The sequence below is a fragment of the Engystomops pustulosus genome, chromosome 2 (genome assembly GCF_040894005.1).
Source record: "Engystomops pustulosus chromosome 2, aEngPut4.maternal, whole genome shotgun sequence".
Classification (NCBI taxonomy): domain Eukaryota; kingdom Metazoa; phylum Chordata; class Amphibia; order Anura; family Leptodactylidae; genus Engystomops; species Engystomops pustulosus.
Window position 1 is genome coordinate 60530968 of NC_092412.1, and position 27875 is coordinate 60558842.

At 41.2% G+C, this 27875-nt stretch overlaps 1 protein-coding gene across 6 annotated transcripts in view; it reads left to right on the forward strand.

Moving 5' to 3' along the window:
- Positions 1-27875, forward strand: part of B4GALNT1 (beta-1,4-N-acetyl-galactosaminyltransferase 1) — an 86891-nt gene that overhangs the window by 7038 nt on the left and 51978 nt on the right. For 2 of the 6 annotated variants that reach the window (XM_072134852.1, XM_072134851.1), the window contains exon 2: positions 17942-18002. The exons of 2 other annotated variants lie outside the window; for them this stretch is intronic. In XM_072134852.1, the coding sequence (XP_071990953.1) occupies positions 17956-18002 (47 nt within the window). In that variant the 5' untranslated portion in view covers positions 17942-17955. Of the gene's footprint in view, positions 1-7307; positions 7438-17941; positions 18003-27875 lie in introns of those variants that run through there. 2 more of the 6 variants (XM_072134853.1, XM_072134856.1) reach the window with 2 other exon arrangements.

Here is a 27875-nt window from a genome sequence, read left to right on the forward strand (position 1 = left end):
CTCGCTGCTTCCTCTTTTGTACCTTGTACAAAATGACACAATTCATAATTCAAAAAGTCATAATTTCGAAGAAACCAGCCTTGTGCGGCATTCGCCTAATTTGCAACTTTAGATACAACAGAAGATAACCTCTAATACATTTGCATCCTGTAAGATATCTTTTTTCCTGTATATATATTGGGGTATATTCTGTACTAGTCATAGTGGATGTTGTAAGGCAGTATCTCTGTACGATATTTCCAGCAGTGCAGCAGGTGTTGGTTTCTATACCTTCAGATGCATTTGGCTTATTGGGCTGGGCATTTTTGGAGTGACTGTGTATGTAGAAGCGAAACGAAACACTGAGTAAATACAGTATATTCATTCAAACACCAAGACAACAGTCAGGATCAGTAACTAGAGAAGGAAGTGTAGGGTTCTGTGTATATTTTATTATAATTAATTACAATTAATAGTAATTGTCTGCTAACTCATTTATATACTTAGAGATTTGACTGTACTAAATTTGGAAAGGGACCTCAAACAAGGCCTCAAAAGGATTTCTATTAAAAACATGTCACTTATTGCTTTTATCGATCTTTTATCTTTGCTTTTATCGATTCTTCTTTTATCTTTTCTATCTACAGTTTCTCTTTTTCTATCATGCCTAACAATTTATGGTATCTATCTACATACATTAGTTATTAATATCAATTACATGAAATATTTCCTAAGTATCTTTTTAAAGTAAACCTGTCACCAGGGACCTCATTTTCACTAAAGACAGGTTGCAGAAGCTTATTACATCTTCAGTGCAAATCTGCCTTTCTGCCTTTTCTAAGCATTTTCATTACAATATAATTGTGTGTTATAACTTACCTTGCATCCTGACAAAATCCTGGGGTAGTCACAGGGGCTGGGCTTTCGTTTAGATGCATTTCAAAAAAACAACATGTGCCTTGTCTGTGTTACTCACTCCGCAGAGCTTGGCCCCCACCCTTGTGCTACTGTACAGCTCCTGCTTCTTCTCCGAGGTCACAGCCTGACATCAGTGGGGGAGGGACAAGCTGTACAGGAGCACAAAGATGGAGGCAGCCTGCAGTTCAGACAAGTCACATGTTGTTTGTTGAAATGCATCCAAACCAAAGTCCAGCCCCCTGCTTTCACTGCTTACCTGGCTCCCTATGGTCATCATGACATCTCCGAGTGAAAAATTGTCTTCATGCTGAAAGTATCATCCCTTCTAACGGCTCCTTCTCCGTAACTCCTCATAACCTGGTGTTTTGCTTGGACTAACTAATACTACTTCTCCTTGTTTCTATATTTACCTGTATTTATTCCTTAAGTTGCTGGCTCCACTGGTTTATCGTACTTTTGACATATATTGATTTGTTTATCCTATGCTAAGAGACACGTATCTCTTGTATGTATGTGTGTTCCTTGTCCCTGTTCTGTCCCGCTTTTATGCCCTTTTCCTCTCTTTTCCCAACCCACACAACTGTGCCGTATACTTTAGGTTGTATCATGTTTTATTCGTATCTATACACAAGTCGTTACCTCTTTTAATTTGCACTGCTTCTATTCATAGCATCTACTACAGCGCGCACCTAATACTTTTGGGCGCCAATTGACCGGCGCTTCACTGGCTATTGGGTCCAGGGTTGAACACTTGTTGTTGTTCTGGCGCGTGCGCATAATCTTGTTGGACGCATGCGCATACTGATGGTCCTGGAATGGTTTACTTGACTTGCACCCATTCGCCACTTGGCGCATGCGCCTTAATGTTATCCGCCACTACCTGTATATGGCGCCTGTGCATAATGGGACTTCCGGTTCTCCGGTCCAACAGACATACAGCGTCTTTGCATGGCCGCCATCACTCCACCTGATTCTAAGGTAATTTTTTATTTCTTGGGCATATAAGCGGGACAGAACACTACAGCGCCATCACCCTTGAGGAAGTCACGAGGACGTGACATAACGCGTGGGGTTCCTTTTCCACAGCCGGCTCACCCTCTTCCCCCATCTGCTTTGCCTCGCACCTACTCAGGTTTTTTCACTCCTTATATATATACTTTTTTGCTTGAGGTAACATAACTTCAATATTAGTATTTGTCTTAAGATCTGGTTGCCGTATTCATGCAGAACTGGGGGTTTACTTAGGGAGGGTGTTTGTCCGCCTGTGGCTTACCCCCGGGTCTGGGACTCTGTTCCCTGACCCTTCTGGGGACAGTCGTGCTCATGGTAGCACTTTTTAAGTGATTTTAGACCTTGTGTATCTCTTAGTGTTTGTTATTCATTGCATTTGACTTAAAGGGAACCCGTCACCACTATTTTCACAAATACAGGTAGTGGCAGGTTCCTATAGAGCTCTTATAACTATCTGACACCCTGCTTTTAGCTAAAAATTGTTCCCCTCAGATCCCCATAAAATCAGAGTTATAATCTTGCCTGGTATCTATGCAGCTTTGGAGCGAGTCCACGGGGGCGTGGCCTAATGTCATGTGACCAGGGTGACATCATCAAAGGTCCTTGAGCTACTTAATATGAAAACTATACCCCATGTACATATCTGACCACATAAAACCATCACAGCAGCCTCCATGGACTTCTACTCCTCTCCATGCCGCCTGCTGTGATTTCATGTGATAAAATATGCTGTGATTTCATGACATATATGCTTAGTGTACAGTTCCTAATGCTACAAAAGCTATAGGACCTGCGATGTCACCCTGGTCACATGACATTATAGCAGCATACAGAGATAGGGATGGGGAGGAGCTGCTGGATTCAGCCCGAGGAGGCCACTCCCACCTGGACTACATGTAGCCATGCTTAGTTACCAGATAAAACTATAAAGTTGAATATATGGGAATCTCAGGGGCATAATTTTTAGCTACAAGCAGGGTGTCAAATAGTTATTAGAGCTCTATAGGAACCTGTCACTAGCTGTATTTGTGAAAATAGTGGTGACGGGTTCCCTTTAATAAAGTACATTTTTTGCCATATTTTTTGCATCGCTTTTTCTTGTTATATATTCAAAGCCCAGCCCCTGTGACTACCCCAGGATTTTGTTAGGATGCAAGAGTAAGTTTTAACACACAATTACATTGTAATGCAAATGCTTAGAAAAGGCAGAGGCATTTTTGCACTTCAGGTGTCATGGGCTTCTGCAACCTGACTTTAGTGAAAATGAGGTCCCTGGTGACAGGTTCCCTTTAAATATCCATGTATCTGTTGTATATGTATATATGTATGTATATATGTATATGTATGTATATATGTATATGTATATATGTGTGTGTGTGTGTGTTCTACACCTATCAATTTATAATGTCTTTTTCTACAGTATCCATCTGCCTGGAGTATATTTTTATGTATGGTGTTTACCTGTATACAGTTTCTGTACCTATTATTCTACAGATTCTGTATAATATATATAATATACTGTAAGTTCTTTGGATGGCTAACACATAATTTTTTGTAAATCGTACAAAAATAAGAAGAGTCAACCCATTTATTGCATATTTACATAGTATGAGTATATTCAACATTAAAATAATAGTAACCAGCCGCACTTCGCCGTCTATGAAACCACATGCAAATATACTGCCTTTGTGAGTATTAATCCTGATAAATCCTCTATGTGGATATTGGATTTTTGTCATAAGTGCTGACTACATGTGCCAATTTTCAGGCCAGTAAAGGGAAACGAACATTTGTAGAGGAATTGTCCTATGTAATGTGCAGGCTATCACTGACTAATGACCAAACTCGTGTTTATTGGGTGATAACATCTTCAACATCACAATTTCCTTAGCTGTCACACTAACCTTTCTCCTCATAGACTTCCATGTTTCACCCACTTTTTGAACTCAGTGTAGCATAGTCCAGATTCTATTACACAGGATAACAGTTGAAAATTGGGAAGACACCTAAAGTTAAACTGGTTTTGTGGCACTTGGGGTAAAGTCAAACTGGTTCTGGTTAAAGGACATCAATCACTAGGATGAAGGTTTGTAAACCAAGCACACTGACATACTGGTTTGTGTCCCCTCAGGCAGGATCCACTCTACTTTTTGCTTCTTAGGACCTTGTTTTTAAGAAAAAAAGGTATTAAACATTCTGCAAATGAGTTTGAGGGAACCCCCTCAGACTGATAAGCATAATTTTTACAACCTTTTTTTCTTAAAAACAAGGGCATAAGCAGCTACAAGAACAGTGGATACTGACAGAGGGGGGACGCACTAGTATGTCAGTGTGCTTGGTTTACAATCCTTTAAAGTTCCAGGAAAAAAGATAAGAAACATGTACTGTATAAGTGCAAATACGCTGGAAGTACAAACTATACATCTATATCATACATCTACTTAAATAAATAACATGCTTTTAGCATCCAGTAAGAGAAATATACGTGTGATTACTCAGGTGTGCCTTTATGTGGTTTCTGTCTAGTTTCTTCAGTTGATAACTTGTTATAGAGGACCCTCACTTCTCCTAAAACGTCTGTGAGTAAAGATCCATTTCCTTTTTTTGTGACATTTTGACACAAGTTTCTCAGGGTTAGAAGTTACCCCATTTCTGGTTGATGATATCGGCCCTGCCTAAACGTTTTGGGTATGATGACAAACTGTACACGTGTTATGCAAAAGGTTTGCACAACAATTTTCCAGGCTAAGACATAACTGCTGGCCAGAGCCGAGTGCAAAGCAGAGTGGGAGGGTGTATTGCATGTAAAATGCTGAAAGCTGATCTTGTCAATGCAGCATCCATATGTTGTAATTATTTGTTACTATCTAGTTGCTTCTGTTAATAACTCGTTGTACCTGCCCTACTTACACGTGTTGGGTATGATGACAACTTAAGCAAAAGATTTGCACAACATTTTATAGGCTGAGACATAACTGCTAGCTAAAGATTAGTGGAGAGGGAGGGGTATTGCATGTGAAATGTTGAAAGCTGATGTTATCAGTACAGCATTATTTTGTAACAGTTCAGTTATTATGTGTCAGGTAAGTTAAAGGAAACCTACCACTTGTAGTGGCAGGTTTCCGATGGCAATGCCGAGCACCAGCTCAGGGTGAGCTGGTGCCGGAGCTTATTTTAGTTAGTGTTTTAAACCGCGGTATCGCGGTTTAAAACACTAACTAAAATAAGCTCCGGCACCAGCTCACCCTGAGCTGGTGCCCGGTATTTCCATCGGAAACCTGCCACTACAAGTGGTAGGTTTCCTTTAACATAGAAATCAATGTCACATTTGTACATGCTGGGGTAGGGAAGTAAGAGCTCTGCTTATGGAGACTTTGCCAACTAAGACCGCCTTGCAGATATGTGGCTACCCTTCCTTGGTTGAACTTGATGGACAAGTGTTTTTTTTCAACCGTATAAACTATGAGGCTTAACTGGGGGATTCTGGGAAATAAGCAAATGCATTTTCTTGGGTGGACTATGGAAAACATTTTGGCTTCCTATTTATTTATATGTATAAATATATACACTCATAAATCATTGGTGTCAGGGAAATGTGTGTATCTACACTCACCGGCCACTTTATTAGGTACACCTGTCCAACGGCTCGTTAACACTTAATTTCTAATCAGCCAATCACATGGCGGCAACTCAGTGCATTTAGGCATGTAGACATGGTCAAAACAATCTCCTGCAGTTCAAACCGAGCATCAGTATGGGGAAGAAAGGTGATTTGAGTGCCTTTGAACGTGGCATGGTTGTTGGTGCCAGAAGGGCTGGTCTGAGTATTTCAGAAACTGCTGATCTACTGGGATTTTCATGCACAACCATCTCTAGGGTTTACAGAGAATGGTCCGAAAAAGAAAAAACATCCAGTGAGCAGCAGTTCTGTGGGCGGAAATGCCTTGTTGATGCCACAGGTCAGAGGAGAATGGGCAGTTTGGTTCGAGCTGATAGAAAGGCAACAGTGACTCAAATCGCCACCCGTTACAACCAAGGTAGGCAGAAGAGCATCTCTGAACGCACAGTACATCGAGCTTTGAAGCAGATGGGCAACAGCAGCAGAAGACCACACCGGGTGCCACTCCTTTCAGCTAAGAACAGGAAACTGAGGCTACAATTTGCACAAGCTCATCAAAATTGGACAGTAGAAGATTGGAAAAACGTTGCCTGGTCTGATGAGTCTCGATTTCTGCTGCGACATTCGGATGGTAGGGTCAGAATTTGGCGTCAACAACATGAAAGCATGGATCCATCCTGCCTTGTATCAATGTTTCAGGCTGGTGGTGGTGGTGTCATGGTGTGGGGAATATTTTCTTGGCACTCTTTGGGCCCCTTGGTACCAATTGAGCATCGTTGCAACGCCACAGCCTACCTGAGTATTGTTGCTGACCATGTCCATCCCTTTATGAACACAATGTACCCAACATCTGATGGCTACTTTCAGCAGGATAATGCGCCATGTCATAAAGCTGGAATCATCTCAGACTGGTTTCTTGAACATGACAATGAGTTCACTGTACTCAAATGGCCTCCACAGTCACCAGATCTCAATCCAATACAGCATCTTTGGGATGTGGTGGAACGGGAGATTCGCATCATGGATGTGCAGCCGACAAATCTGCGGCAACTGTGTGATGCCATCATGTCAATATGGACCAAAATCTGAGGAATGCTTCCAGCAACTTGTTGAATCTATGCCACAAAGAATTGAGGCAGTTCTGAAGGCAAAAGGGGGTCCAACCCGTTACTAGCATGGTTGTATATGTGTGTGTGTGTGTGTGTGAGCGGTATGTTTAGATGTACATATATAGCTACAATTAAAAACAATCCCCCCTGCGGTCTTCTTGCCGAAGTGAGCAGGGGCATTAAATTATTTTCCCCACATGAGTCCTGACTGATCAACTCTGTGCTTGGGCAGTGGCCTGGGTGCCCACAGAAAGGACTCTGAGTGCCACAGGTTCACCACCATTGCTATACTAACATGTGTGGGTCAGAAACCAGAAAAAATGTCACAATCCCCGGCCATTCACGAAGAATCTAGGGGACAAGGAATAATTTATGGATCATGAAAATGGTCAAGCAAGGGTGCACAGTAGTTTAAGGCCATACCCATGATGCACCAAAACCTCTATCTGCACATACCGTTTTAAAAATAATAATTCTTTATTTATATAGCTTTTGCTTTTTAGCCCACAGATATTTTGCAGCTGTCCCTGACACCAGAACAAACACGGAGACAGGAGCCCAATATAAGCAAAAACAGGTAGCGGATCCAGCTTCACACAACCATCCAGGGTCAGTAAAAACGTAGCAACTTATTTCATATTCTCTAAAAATTCACAGAGGCAGATGAACATGTAGGAGAACACAGACATACACAGGATGGTTGTGTGAAGCTGGATCCGCTACATGTTTTTGCTTGTGCTGGACTGGGAACAAGAGTTGTCCATGCTCCAACCTTACCAGAAGCTGCTGCATGATCTTCAGGTGAGCTGACTCTACACCTTCTTAGTATAGGAGCACAATATACAGCTCATTGTACTAGGTTACTGCTGCTCAGCTTCCAATATCCTGATTACACGTCAGAGACAGGTCTGTACTTCTGAGCAGTGGGGTGCACGTTGTCATCAATATCATAAACCAAGTTAACTCTTCCTATTATATATAGCTAATATTTGCATGCACGGTGTATAACAGCGCATAAGCTGCTTGTTGTAGTCTGATATAGCCTTCTGCGTATCCAGCAGTGTGTATACACACTTACATTTAGACGTTCCTTGAATCAATAGATTGGTAGTTGGGCTCTCTGCATGTTGTATATCCTATGCATGTAAAATTATTATAGATATCAGTAAAGTTATATTTGGTAATTGGTTTTATAAAGCATATCTACCTGTTGTGCATGTTCTATAGCAATGATGATGAACCTTTTAGAGGCCGAGTGCAAATCTAGAGTCAAAAACCCACTTTTTTATAATCTCATAAGTGCCGACAGGGCAATTTAACCATTAACTTATTGCTCTTGCTCTTCCACAGCTTTCAATCGTGGATTGGGCCTAACTTTTGGTTGTGGGAAAAGCCCTTTAAATAAAGGGGATATTCAGATAATCAATGTAGCTTTCCTCCAGGGTCCCCTTGAGAAAGAAGAATCATGGCATAAGCTCCAATGATAATCTATCCCTGTCTACACCTACTTCCTCTTCCTGCAGTCCCAGGAATTGTCTGGAAAACTCTGTGCTGGGGTGACTGCCTGGGTGCCCACAGAGATGGCTATGAGTGCCACCTCTGGCACCTGTGCCATAGGTTTGCCATCACTGTTCTATAGGCTATGTATACTATGGTTTATGGTCCTCCACTTCAGTAATCTAGTAATAGCAGTTCAAATATTTGAAACAATCTTGGATCAATAAGGGGGTTGTTGGTCTATAAAGCCTATCTGCAGTCCCTTATTCCAACATAAGTCCTACAGTCCAGTATTCTGGTATTCCAGAAGAACCTGTCAGAACAATTGCTGCGTTTCGAGCAGGCTACCAATGTTTTCTTACAATATTTCTCTCATTTATATAGTTCCCCTTCTTCTTCCTCAGTGTCACTGGTTAATATTTACAGTCGAGATTAATATTGTTTGCCCATACCGGTGTCCAGCCGGACTGTCACTGCTATCTATTTCTTATTTATCCACTGATAAGGCTTATGCTACACGGTCATTAGTCTCCATTTATCTTATCTTAAAAGGTATCTCATCTTTGGGATAATGACATCATGTCTGTTGATGATCTATAGACTGGGGCGTCTCCGTTTTATTTTCTACTGATTCCCACAGGGTCACATTGCCTGACCATTCCCTAAAGGACGCCTCATCATGCTGCTTTTGATACGACTGTAAAATCGAGGCCTCAAAATTTTTTCCAATACGGTCATTGGCATATATTTAGTCATGTATTGCTTATTCTTCAAATTCTGTATGAATGTAGCCCAATATTACAATATGCTGTTACTTGGAGAAGCTAGTCATAGACGGACGCCATTCAGATATAACAGAATTCATGTTTCAAGAGGAGTAAAAGAAAGACCAAGGTCGGGGGGTTACGGATTTCCTTGAAAATGATACATCTTGATATACTTCGCTGGAATGAGTTATTCTAAGGTCATGTCTAAAAACTATAAATGTAAGAGGTTGATGTAGTCCTTTTATGGAAGAAGCAGGCATGTGTCCTCAGAAGGACTGGATTTCTTGTGTAATCTCACTGGATAGAGATGAAGCGGATTTCTATGTAGAATAAGATTGTTTTCCCGAGTGCCAGTTCTTAGACAAATATGATGTGACTGGAGATTGTAAAAAAAAAAAACCCTGGGAAATATGAGGCCTGTGTGAGCTACAAATATGTTTAACTCTTCCACTAAAAAAAAACTTAACATATAATGAAATAAAACAAAAAATAAACATATTAAGAAAGTACAAGTGCAAATTGGAAACTTTACTTACTTTCTTGTGTGCAAAAAAACTGCTTTTTCTCCTCTTATCTACCCACTCCATTATTGACTCTTAAAGGGATTTGAGCTGGAAATTGTGAAAAATTAATCATTAACTAAACTCTCCTCTCTTCTCTGTTTTTTCATAGCTGTTAAAGGTGAATTCTGTAGCCCAGTCAATGATATGTGTATTTTTATAGAATCCTCTGCTAGTGGCTGAAAATCTTTTATCCCAGATGACTCCTTTAAATCTCTGCCGGTTCTGACTTGCTAGAGCCAGATGTATTAGACTTGAATGTTCTTTTACATAAAAATTTGTGATGGCGAGGAAAGCGAATATGAGGGTTTAAGAGAGGAATGAACTAGATGCAGGCCTTAAAGGAAACCTACCTTCTCTGATCTACCTATTAAGGTGGATCCAGTGGTAGGTTCAACCAATGAATGACATGGAAGCCCTTTTTAGGGCTAATCCTTGAGTGGCCTGTAACGTTTATTGCCCTAATATGCAAATATCTGAAAGAGGCTACTGGGGCGTGGAGTAGCCAGAGCTGAAGCTACACGGCATGGCCACTCCACACCCTGGTGGCCTCTTTGGATTTTCCTACTAAGAAACCTTCAGCGTGTAGCTCCTGGAAGCTGCACACACTCGTCCGCGCTCTGCATTGACTCTCTATGCAGGGCTGGCGGCTGCGCGTACTTGGCTCCGAAGCCATAGCAATTAAGCTTGCGCAGAGCGCGGACGAGTGCAGATCTTAGTAGGAGGATCCAAAGAGGCTTCTAGTGCGTGGAGTAGCCGGGCCGTGTAGATTTAGCTGCGGCTACTCCACATCCCAGTAGCCTCTTTAAAGATTTTTGAAGTTACAGACCACTCAAGGATTAACCCTAAAAAGGGCTCCCATGTTGTTCATTAGTTGAACCTACCACGGAATCTACCTTAATAGGTAGATCAGAGATGGTAGCGTTCCTTTAATAGTTTAATTGTATCTTTACAGATAGCTTTTTATGTTCAGCTTGCTGTGTTCTCTTCACTTATGTGATCTTACTTTTACTTCTAAAGTCCTCTCCTTACTGTGTGACAGTATTTATCATAGAAACTAGTCTCTACCCACCACCTCTGATACAACAGGAAAGGGCAGGTTAGGCAAAGCCAGTAACTTTGTCTTCTCTTACCTGCGGTAAGAGCATGCATAGGGTTTACTCTGGAGGTTAGGTTACAAGAGAAGGACGAGGAGGAGTGTAGGTAGCCACTAACCTTTATATTGCATGTCACGTCCGGTGTTCTTCCTCTGGGAATCTGTGCACCTGGGAGAAATTGCTCTTATAAGACTTATTTATCTTAGCAAAGTACCCCACATATAACTACATCCCTGCCTGGAAGTGAAGTAAAATACCTCTCAGCATCCTTCCTTTTTTAAACAAATTATTCTAATGAGTCAGAGGGGCTTTGGGAGGCATTACCAGAACCCCAACATGCTGTAGCTTCACAGGCTGTTACACTGTCTCCCCTCCCCTCTGCTAACTTGGCAGTTCTCACCTTCCTTGACCTGATGTGATCTCACAGCAGCAGAGGAAGTTTTCCACACAGTGGGAGGGGGGGTCCTTGTACAAACAGCCTTTGAAGCTACAACACGGAGGGGCTCTGGTAACACCCCCAGAGCCATTCTGGCTCATTAACATAATGTAAAAGCTGATTTAGAAGGAAGGAGGCCATGGATAACAATTGCCCCTTGTTTATCAAGCTTGATTTTGATAGTAGGTTTAAGTAGATAGGATAAGCTGCAGTACTGGGCACAGCCACAACCATGTGTATGGTGCTATATCTGAATTAACAATTAAAGGACTGAAGCAGTTCTTGAACCTGGTGGCTTTAAATAAGGATGCCAGGAGTTGTACACCCCCCAATAAATTATAAGGCTAAGGCTATTCAAGCATGACATCTATGGTGACATCACCAAGACCTCCCTGAGTTTATGCTCTGCTGGGATAATCTGCATATGTCACCATAGACTCTAGTGGCCTTATAAATCACTCTGCAGGATGGCGTAGAATAGATATGGCATTTTCTATGCAGTTGGATGCAAAAGCACTTGCCTATAACTGTATTCACCCTGCTGGGAGCTACCCAGCAGCATTAATAAAATTTTACTATAAATATATAACTATAAATGAATGGTAGTGCATGTCATAAACATGAGCAGCTCTATGATATGACTCTTCACTACAGTGGGATCTGATGCATATAAAAATCTGTCAATTTCTGCTGTAGAATTCAACCTTTGCTTTGGGTAATAACCATTGAGGACTAGGGTAGGACAAGGCATGTTAAACTCTCAAAACCTAGCCTATTTTGGCAGTTTTTTGTGCCAGGTGATTCTACTGCTAATACAGTGGGGGTCATTTACTTACCTGGTCCTGTCGCGATCCAGCGGCGCGTTCTCTGGCGAGGATTCGGGTCTTCTGGCGATTCACTAAGGTCGTGCACCCAATGTCCACCAGGTGTCGCTGCTGCGCTGAAGTCCGCCGAGGTCCGCTGGAGTTCACCAACCTATTCCCGGTGCATGAGTGAGATTTTGTAGCACAATTCGTTTTTTAAATTCCACGATTTTTCCGAATCCGTCGAGTTTTCTGACAGCCACGCCCCCCATTTCTGTGGTGTGAAAGCCGGCGCCGATGCGCCACAATCCAATTGCCAGGGCAATTAGGCGCGAATTGGAAAAATTCGGGAAACTCGGCGGAAAAAAGCGATTCGGACCCTTAGTAAATGTGCCCCAGTGTGTTCCTTTGCTATGTAGAGGTCACAGAAACCCAAATCTCAATTTCAGCTCACATTTACTGTAATGTTGGACTGCTGATATTTGGCTGCAAAAATTGTTATTCCTTTTTTTTAGTTTTTCTAATAATTTAACTGATTCCTGCAGAATATTCCTGTGTATATTATCATCCCCGTGTGTCTAGTATTTTGCAGAATTAGTCAAACTCTGTGGGTGCGGTCACACGTTGCAGTTAAAACTGCATCCCAATTAGTTTTGAGGTGGTTTTAGGGGCCGTTTTGTCAATTTCAAAGGTGAAAGACATGAGCTGAATGGGTGAATTTGATTTTGAAGGAGAAACCTGTTCCACAATTGTCATTCACCTGTTGATTTGCTGTCATTCACTTGATTAAAAAATAAGTAATACCACTTAAAACCACCCCAAAACTAATTGCGATTTAGTTTTAACTACAACGTGTGACCACACCCTGTATTTCCTGTAATGTCATTCAATTTCTACCCAAAATACACTTGTTACCCTCTTCACGTATAGGAAAATGATCATTATGTATGGTTATACAGTTACATACACCATAAAGATCATGAGGGCCCACAGATGAATTCTTGGTGGGCCAGTCATCAGTTAAAGGAGTTGGCCACTTTACATAATTTTTTTTGTAATGTGTGGGGGATGGGGCAGGATATTAGGTAATTTACCAATATACAGCTATTAAAAGTTCCTCTGTGCTTTCTTGATATGTAAAGTGAAGCTTTAAGTAGCCATCCCCTTTAAGGTGAACCTACTATACCTCAGATATTTGTATATTAATATGGCTCACCAAATAAGAGGACTTTAGACTGGAATTTTAGGAATCAGTCAGTTCATTTTTGCATGTGACTGCACAGTGGCAAGCCCCAAGAGCTGGATTTTACGGGTGAGACCTAAACATACCAGTCTGACACCATTCCAGTTCATCGTCATTCTAGTGTTTTAGACAGCTCGATGAATGTGGTCTCATCAGGTGTTCGTGTCTGAATCATGGACCTGGAAGTCCCCGCTTCCTTGCCAGAACAGCAGCGCCAAGGTAATGTCCCTGTTTTTGGCACAGTCTTCAGAAACATGTAGTCCAGATATGACAATCTGAGATATTTTAAAGTCAACAAGGCTGACATGACTACATTAAAGGGAACCTGTCCTCAGGAGCCCTTTTTCTGGCTCCCTCATGTCCCCATAGAGAATAGTGTAGACATTGCAAAAGAGTTTTTATAGTAAAACTGCCTTTTTCTGAAAAAAAAGCTAAATTAGATGAAGGTTAGACCTTTTAGTATGCAGAGCTGTGTCCCTAGTCCTATGGGAGTGGACAGTGAGGCGGCAGACGTGTATGACGTCCTTAGGGGGAAAGCTATATGGGGGACATGGGAGATTTTTTTAATTTGCAATCGATGCATGATGGAGCGGTTTCCCAAGGGTGAGGGGAAACGTTCCTCACTGGTCACTCCCAGGGGACTGGGACACAGCTTTGCATACAGAAAGGTAAACTTTGATCTAACTTATCTTTTTATTTTTTTAAGAAAAAGCTAGTTTTACTATAATAACTATTTGGCAATGTGTACACTATTCTCTATGGGGACATGAGGGAGCCAGAAAAAGGGCTCCTGATTACAGGTCCCTTAAATACTTCCCTTCCATTACGACTGCTGACAGTAGCTGATCTGTAGCAATATACACAGATGTGGGACAAGTCATCTTCTCTGTGTAGCTAGTATGTCGCTCTTATTGGATTGCTATCTGGGGAATGATCCTTGGCAGAAGAGCGGATTTCTGCATTAGTCAATCGCTATTGAATGTGATTTGACTATGCAGCCAGCCAGTTTATAACCGCTATGTTGCTCAAACCATACAATAATTCAATGTTCATTTCCCTGTCACACAGCAAGGTAAATAGGGTCACATGAAACCAAAGTAACCAGAAGTAACAAAATCTAAAAAGCCCTATTTGGGCACTGTATAATGTTATAATACGAGTATGGACTGCAATAAGCCTTATTCATGGACGGACAGAAATAAATACATTTAATGGACCTATTCACACAGCCATTTCTTTAAATGGATTGTATGGTCAGTCTGTTAAAGCCAAATATGGCCAATTACGCTATAGTCTATGGGGGAGATTTATCAAGCTGCCTAAGAGTAAGAATGTTCTTAGTTGCCCATGGATTTCATTTTACCAGTGCTCACGAATATTTTAAGAGGGAGCTGTAATTGGTTACCACAGGCAAACTGCACTTGGGCAGCTTGATAAATCTGCCCCCTATGAGCCAATGTGAAAAAACGAATGCCACACAGAAGCATCTCAACTGTGAAAAACTCTTTTCCATATAGACACAACTCAGATATTCTTAGCTGTGATGGACAGATAATTTCCTGCTTTTTTTGCACTCGCTGCTTTCTGGCCGTGTGAGTACATCAATTAAAAAGTATTACGTTTAATGTAGCACCAACTATACTTGCATATTAATAAGGCCTTGGGCTGGAAGCACACAACTGTGATTGGTCTGTCAATCACGATTCATGTGCTTGTTGGATTTCATGAACCAATCACAGTGGAGAGGACAGAACTCCGAGCATCAAAGTGATATATGATGCAAGGAATCCCCCCTTTTTTCTGGGGGATTTTTTTCTGGTCCTAACTAATCAGAGTAAAAAAAAATATTTTTCTTTTATTTCAGATTTAGCATCAGACTGAGTTATAAATCGGGCATAGCATACAACTGTCTAGTGTAATCTCTTACAGTCTCACTATTACACACTTTTGATAAATCTATCCCTGTGAGGTTACACTCTTGTGGGCTGTGTCATCTGAATGACTCAGCTATGTATTAGTCACATTAGTTATTCTTGGATAACATTGTGGCCTCTATTCTAGCTTATAGGACATCTCACTCATTTTTTCCAGACTTCTGAGGTAATTCAGCTTAAAAAAAAACACTACTATGGATCCAATTTCACAGTTAAATAACATGCAAATGCTCAGGGAGGCAGATTTTCCTAAATTTACAATGTAAAATATCACTGAGAATGAAGACGCTGGTCACTCACATATACAGCCCATGGAGATCAGCCAATACCTTCTGCTTTTACATCTCGATGAACTTTTGGCTGGGGGAGCAGGAGTGGAAACACCCCATTACTTTATTTACAGAATGGGTTGGCTATTGCCGCTGTATACTGGCATTTTATTTCTATTTTGGCTATTTAAGGGGTTGCTTCTTGACTGGTGATGATATTTAAGTGGCAGATTTATCAAGCTGTCTAAAAGTCAGAGGGGGACATGTATTATCGTATCTGCGCCCAAAAATTGCCGGGATTTTACGGGTTTTTTGGCACAGAATTGTTGCGGATCATTTATAATGAGGTTGCGCCAGAAAGAACAGATGTTTCCGACTATCCAGACTCCTCCGTCTTTTTATGGCGCAAGTGGGCATGGCCTAACTATTCCACATTATCCGTCACATTTATGTGTTTCTTGTTACCATTTTTAGGTAGACAATAGACCAGGAAAAAATGGTCACAGAGCAAAATTAAGGCGCAGACCATGTAAGATTTTGGCGCACATCTAACTGATGTCGGCATTTTTATGGCGCATGACTGATTAGTTTGGTCTACCCATTAATTACTAACAGCCGTGCGCCAGTTTAATACTGGCAGTTTAATCGGGCTGTGCTTTCGGGGACTGATCTCTGATGCAGACAGTTGTGCTTGCGCCAGAATTGGTAAATCCCCCCCCCCCCCAGAATATTCACAATCACAGCTCCCCTTTAACATATTCATGAGCACTGATACAGTGAAAGCTGAGCTGTAATTGGTTGCCATGGGCATCTAAGAATATCCTGACTTTTAGACAGCTTGATAAATCTGCCCCATAAATGTGCAATTTCTGTGGTGAGATGCAGGTTTTGGTTTAGCGGTGCACCAGCCCCGTGTCACACATGTTGTGTCATGTCTTCATAAACAGTTTTTAAGGCATTTGGAATAAAGATGTAATAATTACTATGGGATTCTTTGTTTATCATTTTGCATTTGTTTTGCACACAAATGTTTTGAGCTGTGGGTTTGTATCAAGAACCTTGCTTGGATTTTCCCAGAACAAACCTAGAACTCAGAACAAACCTAGCAGTTCTACAATTGGGATGGTAAATCGCCTAGGCACAGACTGGATAAAATCACTATGAATAAGCCACAGCAATGTTGCAGGCGACTAGCCCGCAGCGATTTACAGGGACAGCTGATTTCTGATGCATTTTATCCAGCGATTTTGTTGCTGCAGGGATTTTTAAGTGCAGAATTCGGTATTTGCCTCCTGCAAGAACTGGGTAATATGCAAATAGATATACTGGTTTGGCTTTAATCCGACATCGTATTCCATCCGGAAAAATGTAATTGCTTATTTCCCAATATTCCCTAGTGGAGCATCAACAATCATAAGTCTCCACACGTCTGCAAGGCGAAATTATTTGGCAACATCTCCGTAAGCAGAACTCTTACTCCCTGGTTCTGCCAGAACTGTGAGGATTCTATAGCATTCCTGAATGTGTTCCTCCTGCTTTGTAACTAGATAACCGTCATCATGGCGTGGCTGGAAATGTGTTAATCATCTAAGTATTTAGATTGAATATATAGTTCTACAAAGACCTGAATGAGATGATCAATCCTATTTCCTTGTACACGTACTGTATGTATTTTGTCATATCTATGGTTTTATTTTGTTTTGCATTTCACAAACATACTTCACAACCACAATGGCTTATTACTCAGCTTATCATCTTTGACACGTCTGCAGTATTTTGTCTGGCAAAATGACCAATACCTCAATATAAAACTGATAAGCCCATTATAATCAATGAGGTACATCAGTATCCATATGTGTCCATCATATGATGGAATGATCTCTGTTGACATTTCCCTTTTTTTTTTTTTTTTGTCCCGATAATTGAACTTTGTCTTTATTTCTGACATGATATACTAGGCTTACTTGAGATATTATCAAGATCCAACACCCAACCATACCTGAAACAATAGTGAAATGAGTTGACTCATAGTATGCAGGGTATATGCTCTTCATCAAATCCAACCTGTTATCCTAAAGTGTTCGTCCATTGCAAAGGAAAAACTTGCCACATACAACAATGTATTTTCCATAACTTGGGATATTTCTACTCTCCAGAGTATCCAGGCCTCAATTGATCATGTACAAATGATTCACCATAACAACCTCCTGCGACAGAGAGTTCCACAGTCTCACTGCTCTTACAGTAAAGAATCCCTGCCTAGGTGGAAGAAAGATCATAAGAGCGATCCCTTTACGACTCATTTCAGTATTTGTGTAGTGAAGCAAGGAGTACCTAGACAGGTCAGGGTAGGTACAAGATGTTGTGACTAGTGTTGAGCGAACCAGAACCTCAAAGTTCGTACCTGTGCTGAACTTTGCTGGTTTGGGTCCCCAAACCCAGACTTTAGCCAGAATTTCTGGTTCAGAATTTAACCAAATTGTTTCAACAAATATCTTTTACCACATCCTCTAAAATACCTAGTAGAGTATCTGTGGAAATAGCATTTCCCTTCACACTGGAGTAAAATAAGTGCACTGTAAGATATTTCAAGGGAAATTGTCACTATGAAAATATAATGTCATCTGCAGGGATCATATGACAGAGCAGGAGGAAAAACAAGACAGATTTAGTTTTACTTGTCATTTATTCATTTACAGGCAGTCCTCGGGTTATGTACAAGAAAAGGACCATAGGACTCTACTTAACTCGAATTTGTATGTAAGTTGGAACTGATATATTTTTTTTTTTATATATACAGTAACTCTAGACAGCTAATAATGAATGGGCTAGTAGTAGAAGTAACTATAGTAGCTAATCAAAATCAAGGGTGACTAAGGACACATCATTTTGTGATGCCATGAGATCTCACTAGTACATATGTCCTTAGTTCTTAGTTACCCGCCATCATGGACTTCAGGGGCAAAAAGAGTCACCATCGCAGCATAATAAAGGTCCTCTGCAAGTGTGCCAATGAAGAAGTACAATCCGCTGGTAGCGGAGGTTGTGGGGATATAAGGAAGCGTTAAATGGAGAGTTCACATCCTTACCAGAACCTCCGATACGAGCGGATTGTATTTCTTATAATAAAGTACTGTAATAGCTGCTGGTATTGAGAGCTTCCGCTGCCGTCTGTTTGTCATCCCTGCCCTGATATGTTATCATGTATAGTACAACCACGGGTTGCGGGTAACTGAGGATCCATTAGCTGCTGAGTTTGCTTCCTTAGTTACCCGCAAACTCTGGCTTATAGTTCTTCCTGTGTAGCAGGCCAGAGTGACCCCATCCCAGATTATACGCCACCCGCCCATGAATTTAACCCCCCCCCTTCCCAGACCTGAATATATACCCCTGGGCATAAACTCTATATCAGGAGGTATAAAATGACCTAGGTCCTATCCATCTGGTCCTTGATGTTATCTCTTCACTGGTTTTCTCTCCTTTATAAGTTGAAGTTTTCTGGTTTATGTCCATTGTGGGTTTTTGCTAAATTTTCATTGCATTGAAGCCATGACAATTTCTTGCTGTGAATTTCCACCTACACCAAATAGGTGGGGTGTGTGCTGTGGCAGCACTTTTTATATGACCTTCACCAGGATCCTTGCACATTTTATAGCAGAATTCCATGCCAGGCAAGATCTGACATACAGTTAGGTCAAGCTCAAGCTTCTTACTATACTGGGATATTGTATAGTATAGTTTTTTTACCCTCCTTGCTGCACCTCGTGTCTTATTTATGAAGTGTCCGAGCCACAATTTCCAAAACTCACGACTTGTCTTGTTTTTGGCACAAAATTGTGGCACTGTTTGTGAATCCGACACTTTTCCAGCTCTTCTATTTTTCAAACTGGTTTTGTTGCACAATTTTTGCCACTAAATTGAGGATAAATTTCCCCCAATTATGTGTTTAAAGCTTTGATACTAGCTATATGTAATGTAGTCCGACAATAGTTTGCTTAAGGCCCATTTCACTCTGCCCGTTTTGGTGATGTATATTGGATATACCCCCCCAGAGACGGCTATGGCACTTGGCTGCGGTATGGTGAGCACACACACGTGGCACCGTACTGTGCATGGAAAAGATTACGGCCGTGCACCACAACACCTTGTACTCTTCCTGGGCAAACACATGGTGGTGTAATAGTAGCCTAAGAGTAGATCCCCATCTAAACATGCAGCTTTTTCACATGGGGATTGTGCCACCAGAGGTCAGAGGACATGAGGGCAGCACACTAAGTGGTCAGATGTACTTTATTGGGGAGATTTATAATAATATCATGATAGCTGATAGTGGCAGGTCTGATCTGTTTTTTGCGTTAAAACCAGCAGACAGAGCCTCAGTGGGCCCCTTTGCAGTGAACTCACGTGGCTGTATTCAAAAGTTAGAAACTCAAACAGTAGCCTGTTCCCTAACATATTCGCTAGTTTATCATACCAAACAGCTCCCTCATGGTTATTTTATGTAAGCCCCACTCACCTCCAATGGATTCAGTAGATACAGCCCCCTCACTAACTTGGATTCCTCATGTACAGCCTTATGTGGTGCCCAGGTATGCCCAGTGCTGGCGCTGGCCCTGCCTAGAGATAATCTGCGTACCAGGGGGTATAAAATGAACAAGTTTCTGTAAAAGCAATGTGAACACAATGTTTATACCATATTTACGTAAGCACTATGTGAACCCAATGTTAGCCTGCATTCACACACTTTTCATTTACATCTTGTTTACATTGTCTGAACACCACATTGATGTGAAGCATGTTTATGTAAATGCTATTTGAACATGTTTACACGCTTATTGAGTTCACGTAGTGCTTACGTATATTAGCCTGCACTCACACCCTTTTCATTAACATTGCATTTACATTGCTTTAACATCACATTATTTAAACCATGTTTATGTAAAAGCAATCTGAACGCTATGGGGCACATTAACTAGGAACAGTGCAGTCTGTACTATGTGAAGTGTTCATAGGGTGTCAGATTAAGGATTTCTGGTGAAGGTTCTTCATGAATCTGGCACCCTCTGCTCAGCTCCGACAGAGTGCACCTTTAACATGGGATGTGCGACACATTTCTTTTGGACTTTGCATGATAATTGTGGCGCAACGGAGCACCAGAAGGCCCCCTTCAGTGCAGAAATTTGTGTGGCATGATGCCTAGTGCAGCCGCACCACAAAACGGTCACGTGTGACACAAGGGTGGCGCAGACACTTCTTAAATACATGTGCAGGCAGTTTGCACAGAAAAGAATGTGGGAATGAAGCGTTTTGAAATGCTTAACTTACTAGCATAGCTCCCAACCGTCCCGATTTTTGCCGGGAAAGTCCCGTTTTTCTTACCTCTGCCCCAAGTCACGGGCAGCTATGAGATTGTCACGGATTTGCTCCCGCTGTGTCCCGGCGCTGTGTCCGCATAGTAAATACTTTGAAAGCCTGAACTCACAGTACAGAATGGCTTCTACAGACATCGGGAGGGAATCCTTTTCAGAGAAGTGTCGGGTTTAGCGGAGAGCAGGGACCACGTCATCCGCTTCAGATCAGCATCTGTTCATATATGGTCACTGCATCTCCTAGGGTTCCCCAGAGCAGACATCGGGCAGGGAATCCTTTTCAGAGAAGTGTCGGCTTAGCCGGAGAGCAGGGACCACGTCATCAGGTCAGATCACCATCTGTCCATATATGGTCTCCAGGGCTTCCCCAGACACAAGCTCTTTATTTAATTAAATTAAATAAAGTTTTGCCCAGTGATACAGAGCTGAGGATTTCTGGTAACTAAGAAGTGTTATCTGCCAGTGTTACACTGTGACACAGACTTACTGATCTATAGAGAGGGATCTTCTCAGAGATTATTTATGTTAATTATTTAAACTTATTATTATTATAAATGTTATTATTTTTATTATTATGGAGACTATTATTAATAGTAATAATAATAATCATCTCAATAATAATAATCTCCATAATAATAATAATAATAGTCTCAATAATTACAATAATTTCTGAGAAGATCCCTCCCTATATACCAAAGCATTAAATCTGTGTCACAGTGTAACCTTAGTCATAGTTCTTAGTTACCAAAATTATACACCTAGATAATCACAGAGGTTATAGGCGGTTGGTTGAGGCGCTGTGTCATTATTGTACATGGACACTGCAGGTTCTGGGTTCAAATCCCAATGAGGATAATTTAATTTTTTTTTTATTGAGATGATTTTTATTATTATAATATGGCTAAAATTTGGGGCATGGCCAGGGAGTGATTTGGGGGTGTGGCTTAGGGGGATCGCTCTTTCCCTTTCACAAATGTTGGGAGGTATGCTTACTAGAGCTGAATTCAAAACAAAATATAGAAAAATTAAAGGGGTTTTCCACTTTCAGCAAATAATTCATATGGTTTATGAAAGTTTCTAAATTTTTCTATATACTTTCTGTATCAATTCCTCGCGGTTTTATAGATCTCTGTTTGCTCTCCTGTTTAAGAAAGCTTTTATTCTTATTTCCAGTGGATAGAAATCTGTCCATGGTCATGTGATGTCACACAGGCGCACGAGCCGTTATTATCACAGAGAGTAATCAGAGACATTTGGTATTAACTTCTCTTGCACCTGTGTGTCCATCACATGACCAGGGACAAATTTCTATTCACAGGAAGTAAATGTAGAAACTTTCTATAGAATGACGGCAAGCAGAGATATAGAAAACCGCAAAGTATATTGGAAAAATGTATAACTATTCCTTAGGGCTCATCCACACGCGGTATGCCCGTGTGCTGGGGAGGAGGAGGAGGTGGTCCCTCCTCCCTCCATAGAAAACAGGATAGAGCCGAAGGATAGAGCATGCTCTATCTTTTTGCAGTGTGCTGCCCGGATCGGTGCCAAACATGTGTGGCACTGTATCCCCGCCGTGCAGCTATTGCCAGCTATGGGGCCATATACGTCCCCTCAGAAGGCCATGTGAATTCACCCTTACACAAACAATAGCAATTATTTGTTGAAAGTGGACAGTATCTTTAAGTAATTCTTGTGTATATCACACTGTTACTTATGGGGGTAAACTCTGTCCTGGGGGATATACTCTGGCCTAGGCCACGTTATACCCTGGGCATAATCTGGCACTGGCCAAAGTGTACCCGGGGTATAATCTGGGCTAGACTATTTTAACCCTGGCTGTAGTCTGGGCTGTGGGTATACTCTGCCCGCTGACTGCTAACTCGGGAAGTGTGAGATCGCACCAGCGGAAGCATCCTTAGTTACCCATAACCTCTGATACTGCTGGCTTGCACATCTTCATGCGCAGGAAGAAGTACAAGTCGCTGGTATCTGGTGACTAATGACTCGAGCGTTGGTGAGTATCTGTATGGGCTCCCTGGCATCTTCCTGCACTGCTCCTGCCTGTTCCTCTGCTCAATCAGAGACAGCATTGGGCTCCGTCCAGTAACCTCCAATATCAATGGAGGTCTTAAAGGTTGGAAGCAGAACATGTATGCGTGCAGTACCGAGGGCCCTGTTCGTATCTGGGATGGCCGTAAGTCCGGGACTGCCTGTATATATCTACTCTTTTTGTGCATCAAAACTCTTAGAATGTCTCTAAGCACACGAAGAGTAAATATTTAAATGACAAACATAAGATGGATATTGAATGTTTACATGCAGTACAATATACCTATATACTCATCTCCTTCTTGCCCAAAATATAAGCCAAAAACAGGTTTCCAATGTCGATAAATGCAGTGATCCTATCGGGTTAGTAACAAAAAAAAAAGGATGAGATGGCAAGTATTGATACAGTTCTCAGCTTCTGAACTCCTTTCAGGAATCTAGAGAACAGAGGATATTTTAAGAAAATCCCTTTCAAAAAAGCATTAATAGCTATAACCTGCATCTTCAAGTGTTGGGTTTTAGACCTTTTTCATAACCTTTTTGAAGAAAAGATAGGAGAGAGCAGACTTCCATTGGATTCTTGGAATTCTGTAATAAAACAACATTGTATTTGGCTACTTGAAAACTAAGAGGGTACTTCTGACTGCTTCAGAAAACCCCTAATGTCTTAGAGTATCCCTCTCATTCTCCAGACCAACATATGTAGATAAGAAAGGTTGGCATGAAGTAAACTTTCATAGAACAGAAGGTCCTTGTAAGGTGCTAGCTCCCAAATTCACAAATTCCGGAGCAAAAGAAAACCAGGATGTTCCAAGCCACCTGGGAAGAACTGCAAGAACTCGGCTCTCTTGTCCATGGGAAGAATTGGATTGGGACTCCGCTCCTAAGCAATGGACATACCATCTATTGCTATCAGGTTGTCCTTTTTGTAGAGGGAACTGAACGTCTTGACCTTGGCATTGCTAGTGTTGCATGTTATTGGGCTGTCAGTGTCTGTCATTTTGGAGAAGTCCAACCCCAAAATGGGAAATACCATGGTTTTGTTCACGCTCAAGAGGTAGATCATACCCATGATTGCCTACAGGATGACACAGCCAGGATACTTTGAATGTCAAGGTTACGAAATGGGGTGAACCTGTGTACAGCCAGGGAGATATTAGTTTCTCTGTATAGAGGCCACAGGGAGCCAACTTGAGTATTGATCTTTTATCCAGACGAGAGACAAACGAAATGCTGGGTTTCTCAGACAAAAATGTGCTTTTATATAACCTCCTGATTATTAATTGATTTGTAAAGCGCTGCAGAATTTGTTGGCCCTATATAAAGATTATTATTATTATTATTATTATTATTACGGTAATTAGTTAAATGTCCTCCTGAACTATGTCTCTTCTATCTTACAACGGTGGATATTAACTCTTCGTATAGGAAAACACAGGACATTAAGGAATATATATATATTGACAACAGTAAAACATATAATGTGTAAATATGACCTTCATATATGTACTCGGGTATTTTGATGCAAAGTCAATAAACACATACACATAACATGAAATCTGACGTGTAGCCATAAATTGATAAGGTTCCCCTCAGTAATGTTTAAGGCATTGTCAATACCCTATTAACCACCTGTAGTTACACATAGCAATGAGATCAGTATTGAAAAGCATTTAGTATATCTAGAACAAACATTGACTGAAGTTGCAAAATTAATCCACGGCTTTACACTTCTAATGCCGCTAATCGGTGTCATACAGTTCAACATATGGCATATAACTGGTGAGAGTGGATGGATAATATGATCTGTATATAAATGTATTCTCAGCTGAGAAGTCAATAGCCTGGAATGCTTGGATTTCCGCTCCGAGATAATAGCTAATACTTAGTAGCTGTCGTTTTTTGCATAAAAGCTGCCCTCCTTACCTCCTTACTAGACTGTGCAAGCTATTTCAGGAGTTTCCACTAATAAATCTGTGTGTGAATCATGTAATTCCTGGCAAGGTTCACGTCACATTTGTTCCTGATTTTCAGAAGTTGTATTCAGATAGAATACAGCTGGCATTGTATTGCCCACCCAGTATTTAGCAATGTATTTTTAGCGAATTTTTCAGCACACTCAGTGGACTAATCCTAATTATTATCCACCAATACCCCCAAGTCTTTTTCCCCTTCAGTTTTGCCAAAAAAAATTACCATTTAAAACATTAATTATAATTTTACTTTCTTCGACCCAAATACATTATCTTACATTTAACCTCATTTGTCAGCTCAGGCCCACAAATCCTTCAGAAATATTAAACTATACTTCTCTGTATTAATAACTATTAATTACTTTACAGAGCTCTATCTTCTTCAAATATTGTAACTCTACTGTGTAAATTTAGTGACAGGTTTGCTTTAATAAATGAACATAGACTTAGGCTGCATGCACACTGCCGTGAGCCCGCCGCACCGTAGCACGGCGGGCACACGGCAGCGCGGGGAGAGGAGGAGGAGGAGGTGAGCGCAGCTCACCCCCGCCCCTCTCCATAGCGATGTATGGCCGCGGCGCCGTAATATGGGAAAAGATAGGACATGTCCTATCTTTTCCCGGGCTTCGGAGCGGTACGGTGCCGCACCGTACCGCTCCCGTAGGGCGCCGCGAGCCCATAGAAGTGTATGGGGGACGTATATCGGCCATATATACGTCCCCCATACTGTAGTGTGAATGCAGCCTTACTTATTGATTTACATATTCACGCCTTTGAATATATCTGAACCCCAAGAAATATTCATGTCAACCCTTACTCAAGCTCTCTACCCTCTTTTTGATCCAATGAAAAAAGTCCAGGCGGTTCCCTTATTCAAGGACACCTGACTTAAAGACGACCCCTAGTTACAAACGGGCTCCTCTGCCTCCTGTGACCTCTGGTGAAGCTCTCTGAATGCTTTACTATAGTCCCAGACTGTAATGATCAGCTGTAAGGTGTCTGTAATGAAGCTTTATTGATAATCCTTGGTCCCAATACAGCAAAAAAATGTAATTGTCACGGGGGCACAAAAATTTTTTGTCTGGATCTACAATTATAAAATATACAGTTTCAACTTACATACAAATTCAACTTAAGAACAAACCTCCGGAACAGATCTTGTACATAACCCCGGGACTGCCTGTACTTGAAAGCCTATTTATAAAGCAGTAATGCAAACGGTGAAAAACATTCATATGCCAGAACATCTTTAATTTCTTGGCACTGAAAAGATTCCTACAACAATATTTCTCAACTGCAATGTATCCTGTATGTGCAGCAGAAGTCGCTCTGCCAGCAGAATATTTGTGTTGGCTCCCAGCACAAGCCTAGAGCGAATAGTGTAGTAAGAGTTAGAAATCATACTACATATACATCTGTATATATACAACCTCACTCCTTTTGTTCCATATGAATGTTTTGTGCTCTGTCATGTTTTATTATATTTGTCCCCTATGATTTGTAAAGCGCTACGGAATATGATGGCACTACATAAATAAAGATTATTATTATTTTCTTTCTAGCGGTTGCAGAGTTATTAGTCTTGAGATCTGACCATTGCAATCTGTGTTTGGTCAGAGAGGAGGAGCTGGGGCAGGAGCCAGGGGCGTGTGTTATGCCAATCTACTCTCATACTGTCAGTGGTGAGATGTAATTTTTCTATCTGCATCTAAAGGCTATGTTCACACACATTCTAATATTCTGATGACATTGCATTTACACAATGTTTACAAAAATGCAATGTTACACGCATGCAATGTAAACAGAAACGCAAACGCTGTGTAAACGTAAGTGCAAACGAGACATCAACTCATATACCACATAAGCGTAAACATGATACTAACCAGACATAAATGCAAATGGAATGTAAATGTAAGTGTGAATGTGCAGTAAACGCAAGCGCCGTTTACATAAGCAAAAACACAAAAATACTCGACATAAAGGCGAATGCTATGTAAGCTTAACCCCTTAACGCTCTGCGCCGTAGCTCTACGGCGCAGAGGTATAAGGGATGTATGAAGAGGGCTCACGGGCTGAGTCCTCTTCATACAGAGGTGGGGGTTTTTGCATTTTGCACAAAACCCCCACCGCTAATAACCGCGGTCGGTGCTTGCACCGATCGCGGCTATTAACCCTCTAAACGCCGCCCGCAAAGTCGCGGGCGGCGTTTAAAAGACGGCGGCGCGCGGGCGCCGCCATCTTTTTTTCGATCGCCACGCCCCCGAACGTCATCGGGGGGCGGCGATCGGTTACCATGGTAGCCTCGGGTCTTCTCTTGACACGAGGCTACATGGTTTATGCAGGTTCGTTACAATGAGCCAGTGGCTCATTGTAATGTAAGACCTGCAAAAACGCCATATATTGCAATACTGTAGTATTGCAGTATATGGTAGGAGCGATCTGATCATCTAGGGTTAATGTACCCTAGATGGTCTAAAAAATAGTGAAAAAAAAAAGAAAAAAAAAAGTTTAAAAAATAAAAAAAATTAATAAAATATTAAAAGTTCAAATCACCCCCCTTTCCCTAGAACGGATATAAAACATAACAAACAGTAAAAATCACAGACATATTAGGTATCGCCGCGTCCCAAAATGCCCGATCTATCAAAATATAAAAACGGTTACGGCCGGCGGTGACCTCCGAGGCGGGAAATGGCGCCCAAATGTCCGAAATGCGACTTTTACACCTTTTTACATAACATAAAAAATGATCAAAATGTCGCACAGACCTCAAAATGGTAGCAATGAAAACGTCGCCTCATTTCGCAAAAAATTACCCCTCACACATTTCCGTGCGCCAAAGTATGAAAAAGTTATTAGCGTCAGAAGATGGCAAAAAATTTTTTTTCTTTTTTGTACACATTCGTTTAATTTTTGAAAATGTATTAAAACACAATAAAACCTATATAAATTTGGTATCACCGCGATCGCACCGAACCAAAGAATAAAGTAGGCATGTTATTTGGAGTGAAGAGTGAAAGTCGTAAAAACTGAGCCCACAAGAACGTGACGCACGTGCGTTTTTTTTTCAATTTTTCCACATTTGGAATTTTTTTTCAGCTTCACAGTACACGGCATGTTAAAATAAATAACATTACGGGAAAGTAAAATTTGTTACGCACAAAATAAGCCCTCACACAGGTCTGTACACGTAAAAATGAAAAAGTTATGGATTTTTGAAGTTGGAGAGCGAGAAATTAGCC